Source organism: Mobula hypostoma, chromosome 9, assembly GCF_963921235.1.
Source record: "Mobula hypostoma chromosome 9, sMobHyp1.1, whole genome shotgun sequence".
Lineage (NCBI taxonomy): Eukaryota > Metazoa > Chordata > Chondrichthyes > Myliobatiformes > Myliobatidae > Mobula > Mobula hypostoma.
The window spans coordinates 58,967,250-58,990,338 of record NC_086105.1 but is presented as its reverse complement, the minus strand read 5'-3'; the positions used below and the strand labels follow the sequence as shown (position 1 = coordinate 58,990,338).

Sequence of the window (23,089 nt, the reverse complement as noted above, 5' to 3'; positions counted from 1 at the left end):
GCAATCTATATCCAAATTGTTAAACAGGAAGTTGTATATTTTGTTTTAAAACCCATCAGATCAAAGATTAATGATCAAGTCTTTGGTTTCAACTATCCCCCACTCCCACTGGACAGGATGGGAGTCTTCTTTCTCACCACTCCAGCATAAAAAGTCTCCAGACAATGTGGGAGGCACTGTAGACAAGCAGTTATCGTAATGCTATTACAGCGCCAGAGACTTGGGTTCAAATCCTGCTGCTGCCTGTAACGGGTTTGTATGTTCCTGTGACTGTAAGTGTCTGTAAGGAGTTTGTACGTTCCCGTGACTGTAAGTGCCTGTAACGGGTTTGTGTGTTCCCCTGTGACTGTAAGTGCCTGTAACAGGTTTGTACATTCCCGTGACTGCGTGGGTTTCCTCCGGGTACTCCAGTTTCCTCCCACTTTTCAAACACATCTGGGTTAGTAGTCGGGTTGCCAACTTTCTCACTCCCAAATAAGGGACAAAAGTAGCAGTCAAATATGGGACACTTATGTTTACCCTGAGAAAGACTACCATGACCACGAAACCTTGCACGGGCACCTGTGTGCGCATGGGTGTACGTGCCGATTTTTTCTACAAATCAGTTTTGGCTTAATCTTCCGATTCTGCTTTTACTATATGTTAGTGTTATTTTAGGTTTTGTGTTATTTGGTAGGTTATTTTTTGGGTCTGGGAACGCTCAAAAATTTTTCCCATATAAATTAATGGTAATTGCTTCTTCACTTTACACCATTACAGCTTACAAACGGTTTCATAGGAACGCTCTACCTTAGCGGGGGAAATACAGGACAAGGGCAGTCACGTATGGGACAAAGCAATTTAGCCCAATATACGGGATGTTCTGGCTAATACGGGACAGTTGGCAACCCTAGTTAGCAGGTTAATTGGTCACGGGTGGCATGGGCTTGTTGGGCCAGAAGGCCCTGTTATCATGCTGTTTCTCTAAATGAAAAACAAAGCACCCACCAAAACTTGAGTCAAGATTGGAGATAGAATTATATTCCTCTCAACCTTTACACCAGAGAAAGGTCTTGCTACTAAAATATGTGGACTTTCTCCATAATGGGTCAGGCTTTTACTGTGAAACCACATCTAAAGCAATTCCCTGTTATACATGGACCGTCAAACATGTACCAGCAGAAGACAGATACCGAAGTATGGAGCATAACCTTGCTGGAGGAACTCAGTGAGTTGAGCAGCATCTACAGGGAGGAAAAAACTGTTACGATGTAGGGTTTTGACTCAAAATGTTCACAATTCTTCAAACACTCCCTCATTATTTTTTTCTATATTGCACTATGTAATTTACTGTAATTGTCTTGAACTGTACTGCTGCTACAAAACAAATTTCATTTCATATCAGTGATAAGGTATACAAAATTATGAGGTGTATCGATAGGATAAATGGCAGCAGCCTCCCCTCCCCCCCACTGAGGTTGGGTGAGAACTAGAGATCATGGGTTAAGGATTAAGGGTGAAAGGTGAAATGTATAAGGGGAACTTCTTCACTCAGAATGTGGTGAGAGTGTGGAACAAGCTTCCAGAAGTGGTGGGTGCAGGTTTGAATTCAATATTTCAGAAATTTGGATCTGTACATGGATGGGAGGGGTACGGAGGGGTATGGTCCAGGTGCAGGTTGATGGGACTAGGCAGAATAATAGTTCAGCATGAACTAGATGGGCAGAGGAATTTCTATGTTACAGTATTCTATGACTCTTAAATAAATCTGATTCAGAGGCTGCTTGACCTGCTGAGTTCCTGCAGCAAATTGTCCTTCGATCACTGATACACACATTTTGTGGCCGCCTTTTCCAGGTCCTCTGGCTGACTGGGATGGCTGCGCAGAGCTATGGATCCTGTGGAAACAAGTTCAGTCACAGGTTCATGGAGCGTTGTCCCTTCCCTCTGTTCTTGCCTTTTGGGAATCTGTGTACTGGAGCACTCCTGGGTGGGGGGTGGGGGGAGGAAATAAAAAGTTACCAGTGTGTCGAGCAAGAGGAACAAGGGTGGCATAGTACTGTTGTGGTTAGTGTAATACCATTGACTTGGGCTCAATTCCCGCTGCTGTAACAAGCTTGTCTGTTCTCCCTGTGATTGCACAGGTTTCCTCTGGGTGCTCTGATTTCCTCCCACATTCCAAAACATATCGGTTAGGGTTAGTAAGTTGTGGGCATGCTAGGTTGGTGCTAGAATCATGACAACACTTGCAGGCTGCCTCCTGAACATCCTTGGACTGTGTTGGTTGTTGATGCAAAAGCACATATTTCAGTATGTTTTGATGTACATGTAACAAAGTTAATATTTCCTAATCTTAGAAATAGGAGAACATTAACTTATGACTGCTATTTGGTAGACTTGTCTCCCTTTCCCCATTCCCCTACAAACCATTTATCCACTTCCCTTCACCTCCTTCTAAAGCAGCACACTCTTAAACAGAAACATATTGAAAGATTTTCACCAAAATCAATTTAAGGTGATTGGACTAAAGTACAAGGGGGAAAGTCACAGGTGCATGCAACACATTGCCAGGGGTGGTAGTAGAGGCTGATACACTGGACTTGAGAGACTCAGATAGGTACACAGACGATAGAAAAATGTAGATCTATGTAGGAGAGAAGGGTTAAATTGACTTTGGAGTACGTTAGGTGGTCGTCACAATATAGTGGTCTGAAGGGCTTGTACTGTTCTGTCCCGTTCTACGTTCCGCGTTCTATCAATTTTTTTTGCAGACTAAAAGGTTGATTAGTTAGTAAGACAGGCAAGGCAATCACAGCTGGAATTTAATCCTGCTACACAGGAGCCGATACATTCTTGGAAGACCGACAAGGGCAGGACTTAACACGATGAATGGCAGGGCCCTGGGGAGTTTTGAGGAACCTTGGTGTGCAAGTCCAAGCATTCTGAAAGTGGTAGCACCAATCGATAAGATGATTTAGAAGGCTTGCAAATAGCTGTTTTCTGTGTGACCAATGAAGGCAAGGGTAGGGGAAGTTATGATACAGTATAACCTTCTGAATTACCGGTTGAGTCACTGCTGGAGTTGTGTGTACAGTTCTGGTCACCACAATCTGAAGGATGTGACAGTACTGGAAAAGTTGCAGAGCAGTTCATCTGTATGAGAAGTTGGATTTTCCTTGGAATGGAGGAGACTATGGTGGGGGGGCGGGGGGCGTCCAATACAGCATATAAAGTTTGAGGGGATTTCATACAGTAAACCTCCTTTAATTTGAAATGCTCAGATAGTTAACATTTTGGGCTGGGACCTTTCAATTACACTAAAGAGTCCTGGCCTAAATATCAACTGTATTTCCCTCTGGAAATGCTGAGTTCCACCAGCATTGTGTGTGACGCTCAAGTTTTCCAGCATCTGCATAATCTCACATCTCTGAAATTAAATTGATAAATGAGTGTATTATTGTCCCATATACCGAGGTACAGTGGAAAGCTTGTCTTGCATACCAACTGTACAGATCTATTCATTACAACAGTGCATTAAGGTAGTACAAGGGAAAGCAATTTCGGAATGCAGAATAAAATGTAACAGGGAAAGTGCAGTAGTTTTTGTTGTGGTCATAAAACTTTTCCCATAGCAGAGATGTCTAAACCATAGGGGCTGGAGTAAGGAGCAGAGGGAATCCTAGGAGGATTTTCACTGAGGGGATGTTGGAATCTGGAACATACTGCCATGCACACCAGGTTGGGAATCCTGCTCTTGAACCAGTAGTGTATGTAAATCCCAGATCAGTAGTTTCTGAGAACCTTTTCTGACACCAGGCTCAAGGACAGCTTCTGCCCTGCTGTTAAACTCTTGAACAGATCTCTTGTATGATAAAGAACTCGATCTCAGTCTATCTGTCATAGCCTTGCACCTTATTGTCTACCTGCACTTTCTCTGTAACTAACACTTTATTCTGCACTGTTATTATTTTTCTTTCGTACTGCCTCAAAGGACAATAATATACCAATTACCACATCGCTCACTGGTGCACCATTACAATGTAATGAATACGAACTGCATCACTGAGCATATACACTCATTGGCCACTTTATTAAGTGTCACTGAGTGTACATTCAAGGTCTTCTGCTGCTGTAGCCCATCCACTTCAAGGTTCGACATGTTGTGTGTTCAGAGATGCTTGTCCGCACACCACTGTTGTAACGAGTGGTTATTTGAATTATTGTTGCCTTCTTGTCAGCTTGGCCCAGTCTGGCCATTCTCTGACCTCTCTCATTAACAAGGTGTTTTCAGCCACAGAACTACCGCCTATCGTTTGTTTTTCACACCATTCTCTGCAAACTCTAGAGACGGTCGTGTGTGAAAATCCCAGGAGATCAGCTGTTTCAGAGATACTCAAGCCACCCTTTCTAGCACCAACAATCATTTCACAGTAAGAGTCACTTAGATCACATTTCTTCCCCATTCTGATGTTTGGTCTGAACAACAAGTGAACCTCTTGACCATGCCTGCATGCTTTTATGCATTGAGTTGCTGTCACATGATTGGCTGATTAGATATTTGCATTAACAAGCAGCATAGAGGTGTACCTAATAAAGTGGCCACAGGTGCTGCTCTGCATCAGCCTGGCTTCTATTGGAACAAAGGACAGTATAGCACAGCAACAGGCCCTTCTGCCCATTATGCCTCTGCCAACCTATGCTGCCATTTTAAACTGATCTCATCTGCTCACATATGGTCCCTCTCCCCTGCGTGACTCTTAAATGTTGCTAATTAATAGTGCTTAGAAAACAACCAGATGCAGCATTTTCCATCTATAGAATCTTGTAAAAAAACTTTTTATAACACTCCAGTTAATAGCTCGCTTATGGATTTAAATAGTTGACCTACTGTTGAACAGTCTCCAGCAGCTTCCACATTGCAGATCTTCACCTGGCAGTGCAGGTAAATGGGACTGTTCACCATTTCCGTGAAGCAGAACATCTTGATGGCAAACCGAGTGTTGCTGCTCAGCCCGTTAACGGAATGCCATCTGAAGGTCTCATCTACAGGACACCTATTGGAAGAATGGAAGATATGAAGGAGAAAAAACAGCAGAAGGAAAATCAACACCCAATCTATCTCCTAAGCAACACATGGGCTTGCTTTTGTCAACTGAATCAAACATGGTGATGAACCGGCATATAGCACAGAGATCTTCAATTTCATTGAGTGGTACCTCAATAACTTCTCGCTCAACATCAGCAAAACCAAACAGCTGATTATCAACTACAGGAGGGAAAAGCCAGGGATCCGTGAGCCAGTCTTCATGAGGGGAATGGAGGTGAAGAGGGTCAATAACCTGAAATTCCCTGGTGTTAATATAGAGAATCAATCCTGGGTTAAGCAGGTACTGTAAGTGCCACCACAAACGTGGTACAACAGCACTCCTCTTAGAAGTTTGACTCTGTTCTAAAGAGATGTCCCTTTATTCAGAGGCTGTGCCCCCAGATTCTGGACTCCACAGCCATTCTATCCAGGCCTTTCAATACCCAAACAGGCCTTTCTTCACTCTTCGAAATACCACCACACACAAGTTTGTCCAATCTTTCTTCACAGGACAATCCAACCCCATCCCCCCATATTCTGGATATCAGTTCAGTAAGCTTTTTTTGAACTCATTACACTTAGTTCTCACCCATCCCGGAGGAACTGGAATGCTCGTCTTCCCAGCCGGTCAGCAGCTGCAGTGGCCCAACAGGAAACCACTTCCAAAACAAAAGCAGCCTCTGAGGTCCCAGTCGGAGATGCCCTGACCTCCAAGTAGAGATCCTCGTTAAGCTGGATGGTTGGAGATTCTTCGTACATAGTGCTGGGTGAGAATGTGTCGTCTTTGTAGAGGAAGATGGCGAGATGGAGGGGGTCCCTATTATACTCAGTTATGGGTTCAAACATCCTTGGAACAAACAAGAAAACAAAACAGTTTAGGACACTTCTGAGCAATAAATGGTCGTCCCATTATACAGAAGTTACACAGGTTTCAGAAGTGAATACGAATTACAAGGAGAAACTTGGGTTGTTTTCTCTCTGTTTAAACAAAAAACTGCTTCCACCCCCATCACCTCAAAGCCATAGCCTGGTACTTGACATTTTTACTCTGGTTGAAAGATTCTGAATACCTACCCTGTCTACGTTTCTCAGAAGTTTATATACTTTTATCAGGTCTCCTTTCAGCCTCTCCAAGAAAAACAACCCAGGTTTGTCCATCCTCTCCTGATAGCTCATACCCCCTAATCCAGGATGCTGAGGCACAAGAATTCTAGGGGAGCAAACACAAAATGTTGGAAGGACCCAGCAGGTAAGGTAGCATCTATGGAGGGCAATAAACAGTTGACACTTTTTGACCGAGAAGGGTCTCAGCCTGAGGGGCTGCCTGACTTGCAGCGTTCCTCCAGCATGTTGCCTGGATTAGAGTGCAGGAGCTACAAGGAGAGGTGGGACACACCTGGGTTATTTTTTTCCTGAAGTAGCAGAGGTGCATAAAATGATGAGAAGTGTAGAGAGGGTAGATTATTCTTGAGATTGTCATCATGCAGAGGCTTGTGATTTCCTGAGCTCGAGAGGGATGCCATCTGGAATTTAGCTCTGTGGCGCCGATCTCCTGGTAAGGTCACCCATGCTGGTAAGGTCAAGGAAGAGGTTCCAGACAAAGAGCAATCCAACCAAAACCTCAGCAGTGGAGCAGGTGGAAGATGATGGCATGTCACAACGGCAGTGAAGGGACCCCAGTTGCCTTTCACTCCATACTGCTGGACCCCAACCCCAATCTATCAAAGACTAAGTGGTGGTTGCCCATGCATCAGCCTCCCACATTAAACAGAGTCTAATGTGTCTAAGCAGAGAACACACTGGCATTCTCCATTAAGGGAATAATAGACAACTCCTTAGGAGAACGTCGTACTTGACTTGAGTGATTGTACTCTTGCCAGGGTAGATGGTCAGAATTTTTCCTCCCAGGGGACAGAAATGCCAAGTGCTTGAGGCATAGTATTAAGATGAGAGGGAAAAGCAAGATTTTCATTTAAATGCCGAGGGTGATGGGTTCCTGGGACATGCTGTGTGGTGGTGGAAGTAGATATAGAAGTGAGATTGAAGAAGTAAACGATAGACACAGATGCGCAGGGAGTGGATGGATACGGATCATGTACACATACAGAGATTTAGTATAATTCTGTATTTTGTTCAACACAGACATTATGGGCTGAAGTGCCCGTTCCTGTGCTATACTGTTCGAACACAGAACAGTATAGAACAGGAGCAGTCCCTTAAGATCAGAGAATGTATACAACCTGAAATTCTCACTCTCCGCAGACATCCTCAAAACAGAAGGAAGACCACAAAGAATGAATGACAAAAAATGTAAGAACCCCAAAACCCCCTGCCCCCTCCCAAACACAAGCAGCGTCAGCTCCCCTTCCCCTCACTTATTCAAGCATAAAGCATCAGCATTTCCACCACCCTCCATTGAACAGCAAAGCCCCCAGACAGAGACCATGGTCTACAGTACTTCAAAAAAAAACTGTTCACTTCAACATCTCTTCGGTTCTCCCTCATTAACAAGGGAGAGACGGATATCGCTCCTTCCACAGCAAGAGGGGAGACAGTCCACGGTGTTGTGCCGAACTAGTTAAACTGGTAGTAATCAACTAGCTGGCTAACCTGTTCTATGTAAATGCTATTGGATCTGGAAACTATATTGACCAGGAGGTTCTTTGAAAATAATGTTGTGGTTACAGCTGTTTAACTAGATGTTCATAACAAAGAATTGACAGCAAATCAGCATTGGTAACTAACTCCAACTGTAACCAATTCACCTGTAATCAAAAACAAAGAACAAAGCACCTTGCCTTGGGTCAATACTTGTACTGAAATCTAGCTCAAACGGGACAGATAAAAGGGAAATCTTTTGATAAGAACAGCCTAGGAGACAACAAGGAACAGTCTTGATCTGCACAGCCAAGAATTGAACTTCGGAATGCCCCAAGCTGTAACATTATCAGTTTCCAAGTATCAGAATCAGGCATTGTAAACTGTTTCAATGAAAGTGAACACAGTTCTTTGTTAACACACAGTGCTTTGATAGGTTCTTGATTAGTCAGGGCATCAAAGGCAGCGGGGAATAGGGTTGAGAGGGAAACTTGGGCTACGTCCACACTAGACCGGATAAATCCGTAACTGAAGCTTTCTCTCTTCGTTTTGACCCTCCGTCCACATTGGAATGGCATTTTCCTCCCCCGAAAACAGAACCTTTCAGAAACGCTCTCCAGAGTGAATAACTCTGGAAACGCCTAATATCTGGCGTAGTGTGTACGGGGTAACCAGCTATTTTTAAAACCGCTGCCATGACGTGCCGGAACAAATGGTGACGGCAGTGCGGCATTTCATTGTTTTCTTGAACACAACCTCCAACACCACAACAATATCCGACAATAGATGTGTAAGGTAACAGCCTAATGTAACATTGTATGGAAATACAAGATAACACCGATGCAGACATGTTTTATACATTTAACAAGGTGCTTTATTATGTATTGCTTGTGCAAACATTCAATCGATCCAATTGTCACTTTTGCCCAGTAACTCGTTTTATTGCACATGTTAAATACAGCAAAATAATACACAAAGACATGGCTAAAGTAAAGGTAAACAAATGAGGTAACAGCAAATTTCACTTTTGCCCAGTAACAAGCCTTATTGCATTTAGTTGTAGCTGTCGTCCCTTTCATCGGTGAAGAGACTATGCCTGTAGGAAATGTTTCTGAACAAACACACACCAAGTCTTTCGTTTGGCAATTTCCTTTTTAAGTTTTTCTAGTCTGTAACTGGAAAAACGCGCACCAAATATACCGTTTCTTCTTTGCTTGTTTTCTGTAGATGTGTCCTGTGCATGCCCAGTAGGAGGAGATTCGCCCAAATATCTGTTTTAATGTGGATGGAGATATTTTCAAAAACGCCTGGTGTGGACGCTTATCGTTTTTACGCGAGACCGGCATTTTCAAAATTATCCGGTCTAGTGTGGACGGAGCCTAAATCAGCCACGCTGGAATGGCGGAGCAGATTCAATGGGCCAAATGGCTATTTTCTTCTCTTATGGGCACAGGCTTACAAACAAAGAATGCATTAAGTACACAAGCAGCTCTACCACAAAATACTGAAAGTCAGAATCAGGTTTATTGTCACTGACATGTATCGGAAAATTTGTTTTGTGGAAACAATACAGTGCGAGACAGAAAATAAACCGCATAAAAATAATGAGGTAGTGTTTATGGACCATTCGGAAATCTGATGGCAGAAGGGAACAAGCTGTGTCCACTGCACATTTACAAATGGGTGATTATGCAAGCATAGAGAAAGTTAAACCACAAGAGAGGTAACAATTTAACTCCTAATCTACTAATACCAGGGATAACAAAGTGGGGGGGGGTCCACTAATTCAAGAGGTAATATTTCAACCTAGATGTCCAGAGGACGTCTTGTTCCAGAAAGCGTAACTACCCACCATGTGGAGAGTTGAAGCAAATGAGAATCATTTCAGAAGTTGTAAGACCAGAAGACAAAGGAGCAGAAGTCGGCCATTCGGCCCATCGAGTCTGCTCCGCCATTTTATCATGAGCTGATCCATTCTCCCATTTAGTCCAACTCCCCCGCCTTCTCACCATAACCTTTGATGCCCTGGCTACTCAGATACCTATCAATCTCTGCCTTAAATACACCCAATGACTATACAAGCACACTGGGAGAATGATAAGAGGCAAGAGGCAAAATGTGGGAAAAAAAGGAGGGACAGGGAGAGGAAAAATAAAAGGCAGACACACCCAGGCTTTTGGATTATTACTGCAGTGATTTTTTTTAAAAAAACTATCACTGGACCAAGTGAAAAGGTTAAACATTAACCATACCTAATCTGTGTGATCACATCCAGAGGCATTTTGGCCAAGGAACTCCTGGAATAGACACAGTTCACAGTGAGTGTCAGGGGTGGTTCTCTGATGATGGGAGATTCGGAGTGGTACTCGTTAGTGATGACGTGTTTGAATATTTTGTGTGTCTCATTCATCTGGAGAAAAGGAGACAAAAACAATTCTTTAAAATAATTGGCAATTGACATTGTTAATGTACACATGCAAATTTTCTTAAGTGTATTAGAAAAATTAATTCAAAGTAAAATGGTTAACTAAGCTTTCTTTTAAAAAAAGCTAGTGATTATTTGGGTTGGTGTGGGCTGTCTGCATTTCAGTGGTCCCTCTAACCTCGCCCTTTTAAATCTTAAGGGGATATATTCTTATGTGCAGTACTTTGGTAATAAATTCCTTTGACCTTACCTCAAGCTGCCCTCCACAATAAGCCTTGGTGTCAGTGACAGTGAACGTGTAGAAGTCCAGCTCCTCTTCTGCCCCACAGACCCCATCGTTCAGGACCAGTTGCAGACCTGATTGCATCAGATCCACCAGGAATTCTTTCAACACACTAATTTTCATTGAATCCATTCTGCAGTCTGCAAACACTCCATAATCTAATGGAGAGAAAAGGGGTTCTGTTACACAACATTATGATCCTACAGCAGAGAACAGGAATTCTTAGAGCAGCCACTGGTGAGGACACATTAGAATTGGTTTATTATTGTCACATGTACAAAGACGCACTGCAAACCTTGTCTTGTATACTGTTCATACAGATCAAATCATTACACAGTGTATTGAGGTAGGATGAAGTAAAATAATAACAAAATGACCCAAATTAATGATTCTTACTAAAGGTAACTGACCCAAAATATTGCCTCCACATATGCTGCCTGACCATCAGAATATTCCATCATGTGTTTATTCAAGGTGGAAATGATTTATTATTGTCACATGTACTGAGGTACGGTGAAAAGCTTGTCTCGAATACAGCTCACACAGATCATATCATTACGCAGTGCATTGAGGTAGAACAAGGGAACACAAGACCACAAATCATCTCTCTGACACAGTAGTGTCAAGAAAACAACCTCTCCCTCAATGTCTCAAAAACAAAGGGGTTGGTTGTAGATTACAGGAGGAATGGAGACACGCTAACCCCTATTGACATCAATGGATCTGGGGTTGAGAGGGTAAACAGCTTCAAGTTCCTCGGCATCCACATCACCGAGGACCTCACGTGGTCTGTACACACCAGCTGTGCGGTGGAAAAGGCACAACAGCACCTCTTTTACCTCAGACGGTTGAGGAAGTTTGGTATGAGCCCCCAAATTCTAAAAATTTTCTACAGGGGCACAATTGAGAGCATCCTGACTGGCTGCATCACTGCCTGGTATGGGAACTGTATCTCCCTATATCGCAGGACTCTGCAGAGAGTGGTACGGACAGCTCAGTGCATCTGTAGTTGTGAACTTGCCATGATTCAGGACATTTACAAGGACAGGTGTGTATATATACCTCTATCAAATCTCCCCTCATTCTTCTACGCTCCAGGGAATAAATTCCCAACCTATTCAACCATTCTCTGTCCTGGCAACATCCTTGTAAACCTTCTCTGCACTCTTTCAACCTTATTTATATCCTTCCTGTAATTTGGTGACCAAAACAGCACACATACCATCTCCCAGTAGCCACCCACTTCAACTCTGCTTCCCACTCCCATTCAGATATGTCCATACATGGCCTCCTCTACTGCCATGAGGCTAAACTCAGGTTGGAGGAACAACACCTCATATACTGTCTAGGTAGTCTCCAGCCCCTTGGTATGAACATAGAATTCTCCAACTTCCGGTAATTCCCTCCCCCTCCCTTCCCCTATCCCTATTTCACTCTACCCCCTCCCCCAGCTGCCTACCACCTCCCTCATGGTTCTGCCTCCTTCTACTATCCATTGTGTTTTCCCCTCTTCTTTCTTCACCTTTCCTGCCCATCACCTCCCTGCCTCCCTTCCTCCACCCCTTTATCTTTCCCCTTACTGGTTTTTCACCTGGAACCTACCAGCCTTCTCCTTCCCACCACCTTCTTTATAGGGCCTCTGCCCCTTCCCCCTACAGTCCTGACGAAGGGTTCCAGCCCGAAACGTCGACTGATCATTTCCATGGATGCTGCCGGACCTGCTGAGTTCCTCCAGCGTGTTGTAAGTGTTGCTTTGACCCCAGCATCTGCAGATTATTTTGTGTCTAATCTAATTTACCACCTCTCCATATATACCTAGCAACAATCTTCCTAACTAGCCTCCCATGAGGAACCTTGTCTAAGGCCTTACTGAAGTCCAGGTAGACAACATCCACTGCCTTCCCTTCATCCACTTTCCTGGTAACCTCCTCGAAAAACTCTATTAGATTGCTCAAACATGACCTACCATGCACAAAGCCATGTTGACTCTCCCTAGTAAGTCTCTGTCTATCCAAATACTTGTAGGTCCTATCTCTTAGTACTCCTTCCAATAATTTACCTACTACTGACGTCAAACTTGCCGGCCTATAATTTCCCAGATTACTTTTAGAGCCTTTTTTAAACAACGGAACAACATGAACTATCCTCCAATCCTTCGGCACCTCACCCGTAGATACCAACATTTTAAATATATCTGCCAGGGCCCCTGCAATTTCAACATTAGTCTCCTTCAAGGTCTGAGGGAATACCCTGTCAGGTCCTGGGGATTTATCTACACTGATTTGCCTCAAGATTGCAAGCACCTCCTCCTCTCCAATCTGTGTAGGTTCCTTGACCTCATTACTTGCTTGCCTTATTTCCATAGACTCCATGCCAGTTTCCTTACTAAATACAGACGCAAAAAAACCATTTAAGATCTCCCCCATTTCTTTTGGTTCCATACATAGACGACCACTCTGATCTTCAAGACCAATTTTATCCCTTACTATCCTTTTGCTGTTAATATACCTGTAGAAGCTCTTTGACTGCCAAGCAACCTCATGTCTCTTTTTAGCTCTCCTGATTTCGTTAAGTATTTTTTTGCACTTTTTAATACACCTGAAGCACCTTATTTGCTCCCTGTTTCCTATGCATGTCATACATCTCTCTCTCCTTCTTTATCAGAGTTCCAATATCCCTCGAGAACCAAGGTTCCTTATTCCCTTCACCTTTAATCCTGACAGGAACATACAAACTCTGCACTCTCAGAATTTCTGCTTTGAAGGCCTCCCACTTACCAATCACACCCTTGCCAGGAACAACCTGTCCCAATCCACGCTTTTTAGATCCTTTCTCATTTCTTCAAATTTGGCCTTTTTCCAGTTTAGAACCTCAACCCTAGGACTAGATCTATCTTTATCCATGATCAAGTTGAAACTAATGGTGTTATGATCACTGGAACCAAAGTGTTTCCCTGCACACTCTTCCGTCACCTGTTCTAACTCGTTTCCTAATGGATCTAATATTGCATCCTCTCTAGTTGGTACTTCTATATTGATTTAGAAAACTTTCCTGAACACATTTTAGAAACTCTAACCCGCCTAGACCTTTAACAGTATGGGAGTCCCAATGAATGTGTGGAAAATTAAAATCCCCTACTATCACAACTTTATGTTTCCTGCAGTTGTCTGCTATCTCTCTGCAGATTTGCTCCTCCAATTCTCACCGACTATTGGGTGGTCTATAATATAACCCCAATAATGTGGTCATACCTTTCCTGTTTCTCAGCTCCACCCATAAGGACTCAGTAGACAAGCCCTCTAATCTGCCCTGCCTGAGCACTGCTGTAACATTTTCCCTGACCAGCAATGCCACCACCCACCCTTCATTCCTCTGCCTCGATCTCATCTTAAATATATTTGCTGAGGTAGTCTCCACTGCTTCATTGGGCAGAGAATTCCACAGATTCACCATCCTCTGGGAAAAGCAGTTCCTTCTCACCTCGATCCTAAATCTACTCCTCCGAATCTTGAGGCTATGTCCCCTAGTTCCAGTCTCAACTATCAGTGAAAACAGCTGTTATGCCTCAATCTTATTTATCTCTTTCATAATTTTATGTTTCTATAAGATCTCCTCTCATTCTTCTGAATTCCAGTGAGTACAGTCCCAGGCAATTCAATCTCTCCTCAACAATAACAATGCAGAATAAAGTGTACCAACTACAGAGAAATGCAGTGCAGGTAAACAATAAAGTGCAAAATCACAATTAGATTACGTGGTCAGGAGTCTAATTTATCTACAAGGGAACTACTTAATAGTTTTATAACAGTGGGGTAGAAGCTGACCTCGAGGCTAGTGATAAGTGCTTTCAGGCTTTTGTATCTCCAGCATGATGGGACAGGGGTGAAGAGATAATGCTGACTGCTTTACTGAGGTAGGGAGAAGTGTAAACAGAGTCCATCATACCTCCCAGGGGGGCTGTTGCTGCACTTGCTCAGTCAAGAACCTACAGCACCACTCAGGGAATTTCCAGTGGGTTAGTTCCTGGGGCCCTTGAAACTTTGTTCAAATTAAAGTATGTATACATCACCAGATACAACCCTGAGATTCACTTTCTTGTGGGTGTAGAATAATAACCATAATAGAATCAATGAAAGACCACACCTACTTGTGTGTTCAACCAGTATGCAAAAAACAACAAAATGTGCAAATACTAAAATAAATAATAACAATAATAATAAACAAACAGAACTTCATACTCTGGTGTTTCAAAGGAAAAAGTTAGTCCAGTTGAATTACAAAACCCCCAAGACTGTTGGAAAGGGTAGAGTCTCAGAGACTGGACATCATACATCATGGAAGTCCTTCAGCCCATCATTCTCATGCACCCCATTGTATCTATCCATACTAATCCCATTCCACCACCCCCCCCCCACAATAAATGCACTGCCTTTCATGCCTCAGTGATTCAAGTACACATCTAGATGCTTCCTAAATGTTGCTAGAGCATTTATCTCTACCAACGCTTCAGGCAATGAGTCTCCAATTGGTCATTGGGGAAAAAGACTTCCCTAATATCCCCTTTAAACATCAGCTCTCCTCAACACAAACTGTTCTTCAGATACTGGAAATCCAGAGCAGAGCAGTCAGCATCTACAGAAAGGAATAAACAGTTGGTGTTTTAGCTGAGACACATCAAGTTGGTACTGTAGCGTAGGAGTTTGCAAAATGCTATTGCAGCGATGGTAACCCATTTCCTGCCACTGCCTATAAGGAGTTTGTGTGTTCCCCCTGTGACTGCACGGATTTCCTCTGGATGCTCTCGTTTCCCCCCACATTCCAATGACAGGTTAATTGTTCACATGGCATAATTGGGGGCATGGGCTCATTGGCTGGAAGGGCTTGTTACCACGCTCCAAATCTAAATCAGGACCGATGAAGGGTCTCAGCTTGAAATGATGAGTTTATTCCGCTCCATAGATGCTGCCTGACCTGATGAGTTCCTGCAGCATTTTGTGTTTGTTGCTCCCGCTCTCAAGTCTGCTCCCTCTTGGCCTAGACATCCGCACGGGAAAGAAATTTCTTCTATCTGCTCTATTTATGCTCCCCAATGTCACACACCTCCTCATAATGAAGGTGCTCCTTTAGGAGAAGGATTTGACCATTCAGCACTGGGATGTTGCTCACCGCCGCGCTGGTTTCGACAGAGCACAAATATAGGAATAACTTGGTTGCAAGTTCCAGGCTGATTCTCACTCATTCCTACTTGTCCATTGACCGCTCTTTGATTTTTTGTTTTGCTGCCTACCTACACCAGGAGAGAACTTGGACAATTAACCTATCAGCACATCTCTGGGATGCAGGAGGAAAGCAGAGCACCCGGAGAAGGACCACACGGTGACAGGGAGAATATGCAAACCACACACACAGGCAGGGATAGGATCTCTGACGCGGTGAGCAAGCGGCTGGAACGGATGAGCTACAAAACAATACCACATTAAAAAAAGGGAGAAAACCAACCTCGACAAGATCTGCTTTGGAAATCAGGGTCAAAGTACCCTTGATGACAAACACACGTGAAGGAATCAAAGGTATTGATACAGTCAGCCCCGACAGGACAGTCATTCTTGGCAGAGGAACACTCATCCTCATCTGGAACAGAGACAAAAAACAATCAATAAGACATTAAAGAAATGTATATTTGACAGGAATGCATGGTTTACTAGCATAATTGGTTATAATACACTCAGTGCCTACTCTATTAGTTACCTCCTGTACCTATTAAAGTGGCCAGTGAGTGTATGTTCACTGTCTTCTGCTGCTGTAACTCATCCACTTCAACGTTTGCCATGTTGCACATTCAGAGATGCTCTTCTGTACACCACTCTTGTAATGTATGGTTGTTTAGATTACTGTCACCTTCCTGTCAGCTGGAACCAGTCTGACCATTCTCCTCTGACCTCTCTCATTAACAAGGCATTTTTGCTGACACTCACTGAATGTTTGTGTTTCTCACACCGTTGTCTATAAGCTCTTTAGCAGGGGTTCCAAACCTAGAGTCTACAGATCTCTTTTTTAATGGTATTGGTCCGTAGTATAAAAACGGTTGGGATCCTCTGCTCTAGTGTGAAAATCCCAGGACAGCAACAGTTTGAGGAACTCAAACCATCCTGACCGGCACCAACAGTCATTCCATGGTGAAAGTCACAGATTACATTTTCCCCCCTTTCTGATGTTTGATTTGAACAACAGAACTTCTGAACCACATCTGCATGCTTTCATGCATTGAATTGCTGCCACATGATTAGCTGTGTAGATATTTGGATTAATGAGGTGTACCTAATAAAGTGGCCACAGAGTGTAGATCAATTACTGTAATAAATTAGGTGACAGTACCATAGCGGTTTGTGTAGCATTACAGTGCCGGTGATACAGGTTCAATTTCCTGTCTGTAAGGAGTTTGTATGTTCTCCCCGTGACTGCATGGGTTTCCTCTGGGAGCCTTAGTTTCCTTCCCGCCATTGAGGACATTTTTAAAAAGGCAGTGCCTCCAACCATTAAGGGCCCTCAACCTCTGGGACATACTCCCTTCGTGTTACTACCATGAAGGCGGTGGTATAGGAGCCTGAAGATTGTCACTCAATATTTTAGGAACAGTTTCTTCCCCTCCACTTTTAGATTTCTAAATGGTCCATGAACAATGCTCACTATTTATTCTCTGTATTTCTTACTGTAATTTTTATATTGCTCTGTACTTCTGTGATAGTAAACCAGATTCAGATTTAAATTCCAAGGTTGTACAGGTTAACAGACTAATTGGTCACATGGGTGTAATTGGGTTGTGTAGGCTCACTGGGCCGGAATAACCTGCTACTGTGTTGTGTATCTCAAATAATTTTTAAAAAATGCTTATATTGTTATGGTTTCTCAGTGCTTCCATAGTAGTGGAATCTCAGCTGGGTGAGAATGGCGGCGATATGCAGATGGATCGCAGAAGTTGCTTTACAGTTTAATCAGATGATTAAACACACACTGAAATCAGAAACGCATTCAAATATCACCACAGAATCCAGCAATTTAACTCTGTTTCTCTCCCACATCCCTATAATGTGTAGATTGGTAGCTTAATTGGTCACTGTAAATCATCAATTAACCTGAGGGTGGGGAGAGTGGTGGAATCTGGGATTGCAGAGTGAATGAACTGGGATTAGTGCAAATCGGAGACACGAGGTTCTGTGGATGCTGGAACCCTTGAGCAACATGCACAAGATACAGGCAAGAACTCAGCAGTTCAAGCAGCAATGGAAGGGAATAAACAGCGGACATTTCAAAACCGTCAACTATTCATTTCTCTCTCTCCATAGATGCTGCTGGACCTGCTGAATTCCTCCAGCATTTTGTACCACTGTGTACATCAGCACTTAGCATTCAGCATGTAATCAAAAGGCCTGATTCTATATCGTATGAACTATAAATGCTAAAATAATAAAGGTTAACATGGTTTGAATGGAATTACTGAATTGTGGTCAAAAACTATCCCATTCAGATACACTTCCAGAAAGAAAATCTGCCAATTCACTAATTTCTGTACAATTTGCTCCCCCTCTGGCCTTGTTCTCTCTCTTCTCAAATCACCCACCTAGCACTCCACATTGCTTCTTTCCACTTCTCTACCCTCCACACAAACATACACACTCCTTCCCCAATGACCCTCCCCTTCCCATTGCTCCACTGTCCTCTATCAGATTCCATCTTCTTCAGCTCTTGCTGTTCCCACATTCTATCACCTCTCCAACCCCCGATCTGGATTCACCCGGCACCCGCCAGCTCCGTTCCTTCCCTTCACCTTTAACTTTTTGCACAGGCTCCCTCCCCTCTATTTTTCCAGATGAAGGGTCGCAACCCAAAAAGTCATCTGCCCATTTCCATCCACAGATGCTACTCGACCCATTGAGTTACTCCAGTTTTTGTGTGTTGCTCCAAATCTTGCACATCGATTGTTTAACAGTACTTACGAATTTTTCATAGATTCTATTGTATTTATCTATTTTCCTGCAAATGCCTGCAAGAAAATTAATTTCAAGGTCATGTATGGTAACACACACATACTCTGATAAAAGATTTATTTTGACTTTAAGATTCCAGAACCTGCTGCCTCTTGTGTCTGCCACTTTAACCAGCCCAGCCCAAGTGGGGCAACACAGTAGTGTAGCAGTTAGCATAATGCTTTACAGTGCCAGCAACCAGGGTTCAATTGCCACCACTGTCTGTAAGGAGCTTGTACGCTCTTCCCCTGGATTTCCTCCAGAAGCTCCGGTTTCCGCCCACATTCCAAAGACACACGGGTTAGTAGGTTAATTGGTCACATGGGAGTAATGGGCGGCGGTCTTGTTGGACCAGAAATGCCCGTTGCTATGTTGCATCTCTAAATAAAAAGCGATTCCAGGCCTATAATAATGAGATTGATTCTTAACAGCTGGACAGGTACACACATCAATGGATACCCTCCATATTCTGATACGTCAACTATAGGAGGAGAAAGTCAGAAGCAAAAGGGAGAGAAGGGCAAGGTGAAAGAGGAAGTACATTTCATTACCCACCATCCCAGAACAGCACATCACCCTCAGCAGACACCGTGGTATGACCGAGATTGGACAGAAGATACTCGAGGCTTGCTGGCATGCTGTTCAATTGAATGTGGGCTGCCACATTCATCTCCACTCCATCACTTCCTCTCCTCAGATGCAACATCTCCACATCTGCATTGGCGAGTTTCCCAGAATCCAGGAACAGTTGTCTAACCTGCCGGATTAACACAGCAAACACGTTAGAGAATCAGATGATTCATTTCCTCAGTGGGGACAGGTCTTGGTTTACACTCTGGGCGAGGAAGCCCCCAACTAAATCTTCACCCTCAGTGCCTGAAACTCAACCCTCCAGTTCCCAGTCCTTGGCTCAAAGTTGCTCCTTGTATTTCTCATCTCATACCTTCTGGTAGGCTCATGAGAATGATACATCTATATACACTAGTAGAGAACAATTCGTGCTGCATCAATGCATAGTACAGAAACTGCACTGCAGCACACCGGAAGGCTCTACAATGATTAGTCAAAACTGCCCAACGGATCACCGGCACCAGCCTACCCACCATAAAGGGCATAGGTACAAAAAAAGTGCCAGTAACACCACGATGGAACCCATCCACCCGGCTCATGGACTGTTTGTCCTGCTCCCATCAGGGAGGAGGTAACTCAACATCCACGCCAGGACCTCCACACTCAAACATAGTTACCTTCCCCAAGCAGCAAGGCAGATCGGCCCCTCCACCCACTGACCGACCCGCCCACCGGCACTTCTTTATCATTTCTTGTCAGTCACCTTATGTACAGACAGTCCTGTGCCTAGCATCACATTATGGATGATGTATATAAGCCATCTCACGCATTTTTATTTATTGTGCTGTTTTATTATTGTGTTCTTTATCTTGCTTGTGTATTTTGTACTGCATAGGATCTGGAGTAACAACTGTTTCATTCTCCTTTGTACAGTGGAAACAACATTAAGCAATCTTGAATGAATGATTCTGGGAATGAAAGGATTAACATAGGAGGATAATTTGTTGGATCTGGGCCTGTACTCACTGAAGTTATTAAACACTACAGCGCAGAAACAGACTATGACCCATCTAGTCCGTGACAAACTCATTTCTGTGGAATTCATTGTCACAGATGGCCATGGATATATTTAACGCAGAGACAGAGATTCTAGATTAGTAAGGGCAAAGATTATGGAGAGAATGTCATTGAGAGGGAAAATAAATCAGCCAGGATCTACTAGAGGAGCAGACTCGATGGGCCAAATGGCCTAATTCTGCTCCTTTGTCTTATGGTCTTATCTCGAAACCCAGATGTGACTGGCCAAGTTAAAATCCTCAGTCTAGACACGAACAGCAATTCCTTCAAAGACTGATGGGAAGATCACATAAACTCTGGCCATTCAGCTCATTATGGAGCTATCAAATTACTCTTGGGGTCCGATCTGTGCTGGTCTCCCAGTCTTTTCCTTACTGCCCTGTACTATATCCCAAATATTTAACCGATTCTTGTTTTATTCATCTCCTACTACCTTTTATACAGCACGTTACAACTGTGATTTGTAAAAAAAAAAATCTATTCAGCTCTTTTCATAGATACAAGAGATTGTGCAGATGCTGAAAATCCAGAGCAACACAAAATGCTGGAGGAACTCAGCAGGTCAGGCAGAATCTTTGGCGATGAATAAACAGTCAATGTTTTGGACTGAGATTCTTCATCAGGACTCAAGTATCCAAAGATCTGTCAGAAGCATTGAACCAAATCCTCATCTGCTCCATTGACTTGAATAAGTTATTCTGTTCCATAGATGCTGCCTGACCTGAAGTTCCTCCAATATTTTGAGAGCATAATTCAGCTAGTTTGATTCATTTTATCTATTCTCTCAAATATGCTCTCTCTACCTCCTTGCTTTTCAACCATAGGAAACCATTTACACCCAATCTCTTCTATTAAATCCCACCAAGGTGACCAACATTTTCCATAAAATCTCATCAATCCACCCTTGCTCCAAGCGCCTCTGCAGGGCTGGCTGGAATCTCTCCAACCAGGAAGCCCCTGTGCACCCTCCCTCTACCCAACATCTGGTTTTTAACTCCATCTTACCTTGGAACGAGAGATGCCTGCCAACTTTAGGTAAGCTTTTGAAGTTGGATCATTCATGTAATCCGCAAACTGCCAGGGAAAATGTATGTGGAAGTGAATTTGGTTGGGCAGCACGATAATACTCTTACGATCCGACGGTCGGACTTCTGGAGGGCACCCTGAGGAATTCCTACAATTAATCAAAGTCAACTCAAAGGCACCTCCAACCAGCAGACCTATCCCAGGACACTGGTTACTTCCCACCCACCAACTCTCCCAAATCTTTTGAAGAAATGCTCTAAAGTCAGCAGCACACCAACATACACGCCCAAGACATTATTTCCAACCTCTTTCCATTACATCAGAACTATTTGTTCATGGCAGTAGCCAAGGTAATCCTCATTCATGGAAGTGTTACTCGCCTTACCAGAAGCCCTCAAGCAAAGAAGAGCACCTCTGAATCACCAATAAACAAAAAGGACACCTGGCTATTTTAATTGATTAGTTTTTGTTCTTTAAGAGTTGCCCCAAATAAGCAGCCACCCTGATTAACCAGTGGCCCTGTTAACCAGAATCCACTACAAATAGTTGACATTTTGGGCTGAGACCTTTCATCAAGACACTGTCGCTTTCCCTTGTATAACCTCAATGTAAAGATTAGTTTTGTCACACATATACTGAAACTTCCAAATATACAGTGAAATCGGCTGTTTCCGTTAATGTCCAACGTGCTGTCTGAGAACATGCTGGGGGCAGCCCGCAAGTGTTCCCACGCTGCGGGCACCAACAGAGCATGCCCACAACTTACTAACTCCTACGTCTTTGGAATATGGGAGGGTGTTGGATCACCTGGAACAGTGCGGCACCTAATCAATTAGTTTGTTTATTTCGGCTCTTTTCTTAAAGATGTACTGGGTGCGTTCCAACTACCGCTGCACCACTGCATTCTGCGCGGCAATGTATCGGTCCGCGGCCCGGAGGTTGGGGACGACTGACCTAGAGGAAGTCCGTGGAGTTGTGGGGAGAACCTTGTAACTCTTACATACTGAAGTAGGAATTGAACTTGGGTTGCTGGTGCTGGAAAGCATTACTCTAATGACTCCATGCCACCTGATATTAAAACCCTACTCATACTTTTCTGTGCAGGCTGGAGTTTCGAGACTCTTGAAATCTGCTCAGTTATAGCACTATTTAAAGATGATTTCATCTCACTCGGGGGTTGGGGGTGGTGGTGGGGGAGGAAATAGTACCTGTAACTGCGACCCAGGAGATTCCCTCGCTCATCCATGGTCCACAGGTTGCTTGGAAAATGTACAGGTATTGAGTACAGGCTGACAAACCGGACACCTGGTAATAGCTCTTCTTTGTGAAAGCCACCAACGTGTTGTTAGCCTGCACACGAATTCCGTGATAGGCTGGTGGGGAACGCCAGGAGAAGAAGCCCCCATCAACAGTTGGTTTGTAGATCAGGTCGGTAACACTGACTGGGGCTAGGGGGAAGAGAAACATTTAATAGCAGCCCCAGAATAGACAAATAACAGAAAAAAAGTTTGATGTTATTCCAGAACTGTTGGATGTTGTAGCCAATGAAATAACTTGTGTTCAGGAAACATGGCAGCAAGCACGGTCTGGTATAACAGTTGAAATACACAGGGATGCACAAAACTGCAGAGAATAGTGGCCTCGGCCCAAAACATCACAGACACATCCTTTCACAAACAAGAGAAAATCTGCAGATGCTGGAAATCCAAGCAGAAAAACACACACACACAGCGCCCCCCCCAATACGGACTCAGCAGGACAGGCAGCATCTATAGAGAGCAACAGTCAACATTTTGGGCTAAGGCTTAAAGATACAAAGATTTGTCAGAAGAAATGCTGAACTAAATCCTCATCAGCGAGACACGAAAAGACACCCAGTACCAATTCCACTACTGCAGGGGAATGTGTCCTGATGTTTTATTTATTTATTTATTCATTACTTTATTGTCATCAAACAATTGATACTAGAGTGTACAATCATCACAGCAATACTTGATTCTGTGCTTCACACTCCCTGGAGT

The 23,089-nt window shown here is 43.5% G+C and overlaps 1 protein-coding gene across 4 annotated transcripts in view; it reads right to left on the bottom strand.

Moving 5' to 3' along the window:
* The window catches only part of LOC134352383 (uncharacterized), a 53,967-nt gene that overhangs the window by 5,872 nt on the left and 25,006 nt on the right, over nucleotides 1-23,089 (bottom strand). For 2 of the 4 annotated variants that reach the window (XM_063059706.1, XM_063059708.1), the window contains 9 exons: nucleotides 22,277-22,516; nucleotides 21,048-21,205; nucleotides 18,951-19,152; nucleotides 15,871-16,002; nucleotides 10,339-10,529; nucleotides 9,916-10,073; nucleotides 5,655-5,912; nucleotides 4,868-5,033; nucleotides 1,815-1,965 (listed from right to left, as the gene is read on the bottom strand). In XM_063059706.1, the coding sequence (XP_062915776.1) occupies nucleotides 1,815-1,965; nucleotides 4,868-5,033; nucleotides 5,655-5,912; nucleotides 9,916-10,073; nucleotides 10,339-10,529; nucleotides 15,871-16,002; nucleotides 18,951-19,152; nucleotides 21,048-21,205; nucleotides 22,277-22,516 (1,656 nt within the window). Of the gene's footprint in view, nucleotides 1-1,768; nucleotides 1,966-4,867; nucleotides 5,034-5,654; nucleotides 5,913-9,915; nucleotides 10,074-10,338; nucleotides 10,530-15,870; nucleotides 16,003-18,950; nucleotides 19,153-21,047; nucleotides 21,206-22,276; nucleotides 22,517-23,089 lie in introns of all 4 variants that reach the window. The other 2 variants (XM_063059707.1, XM_063059709.1) reach the window with 2 other exon arrangements.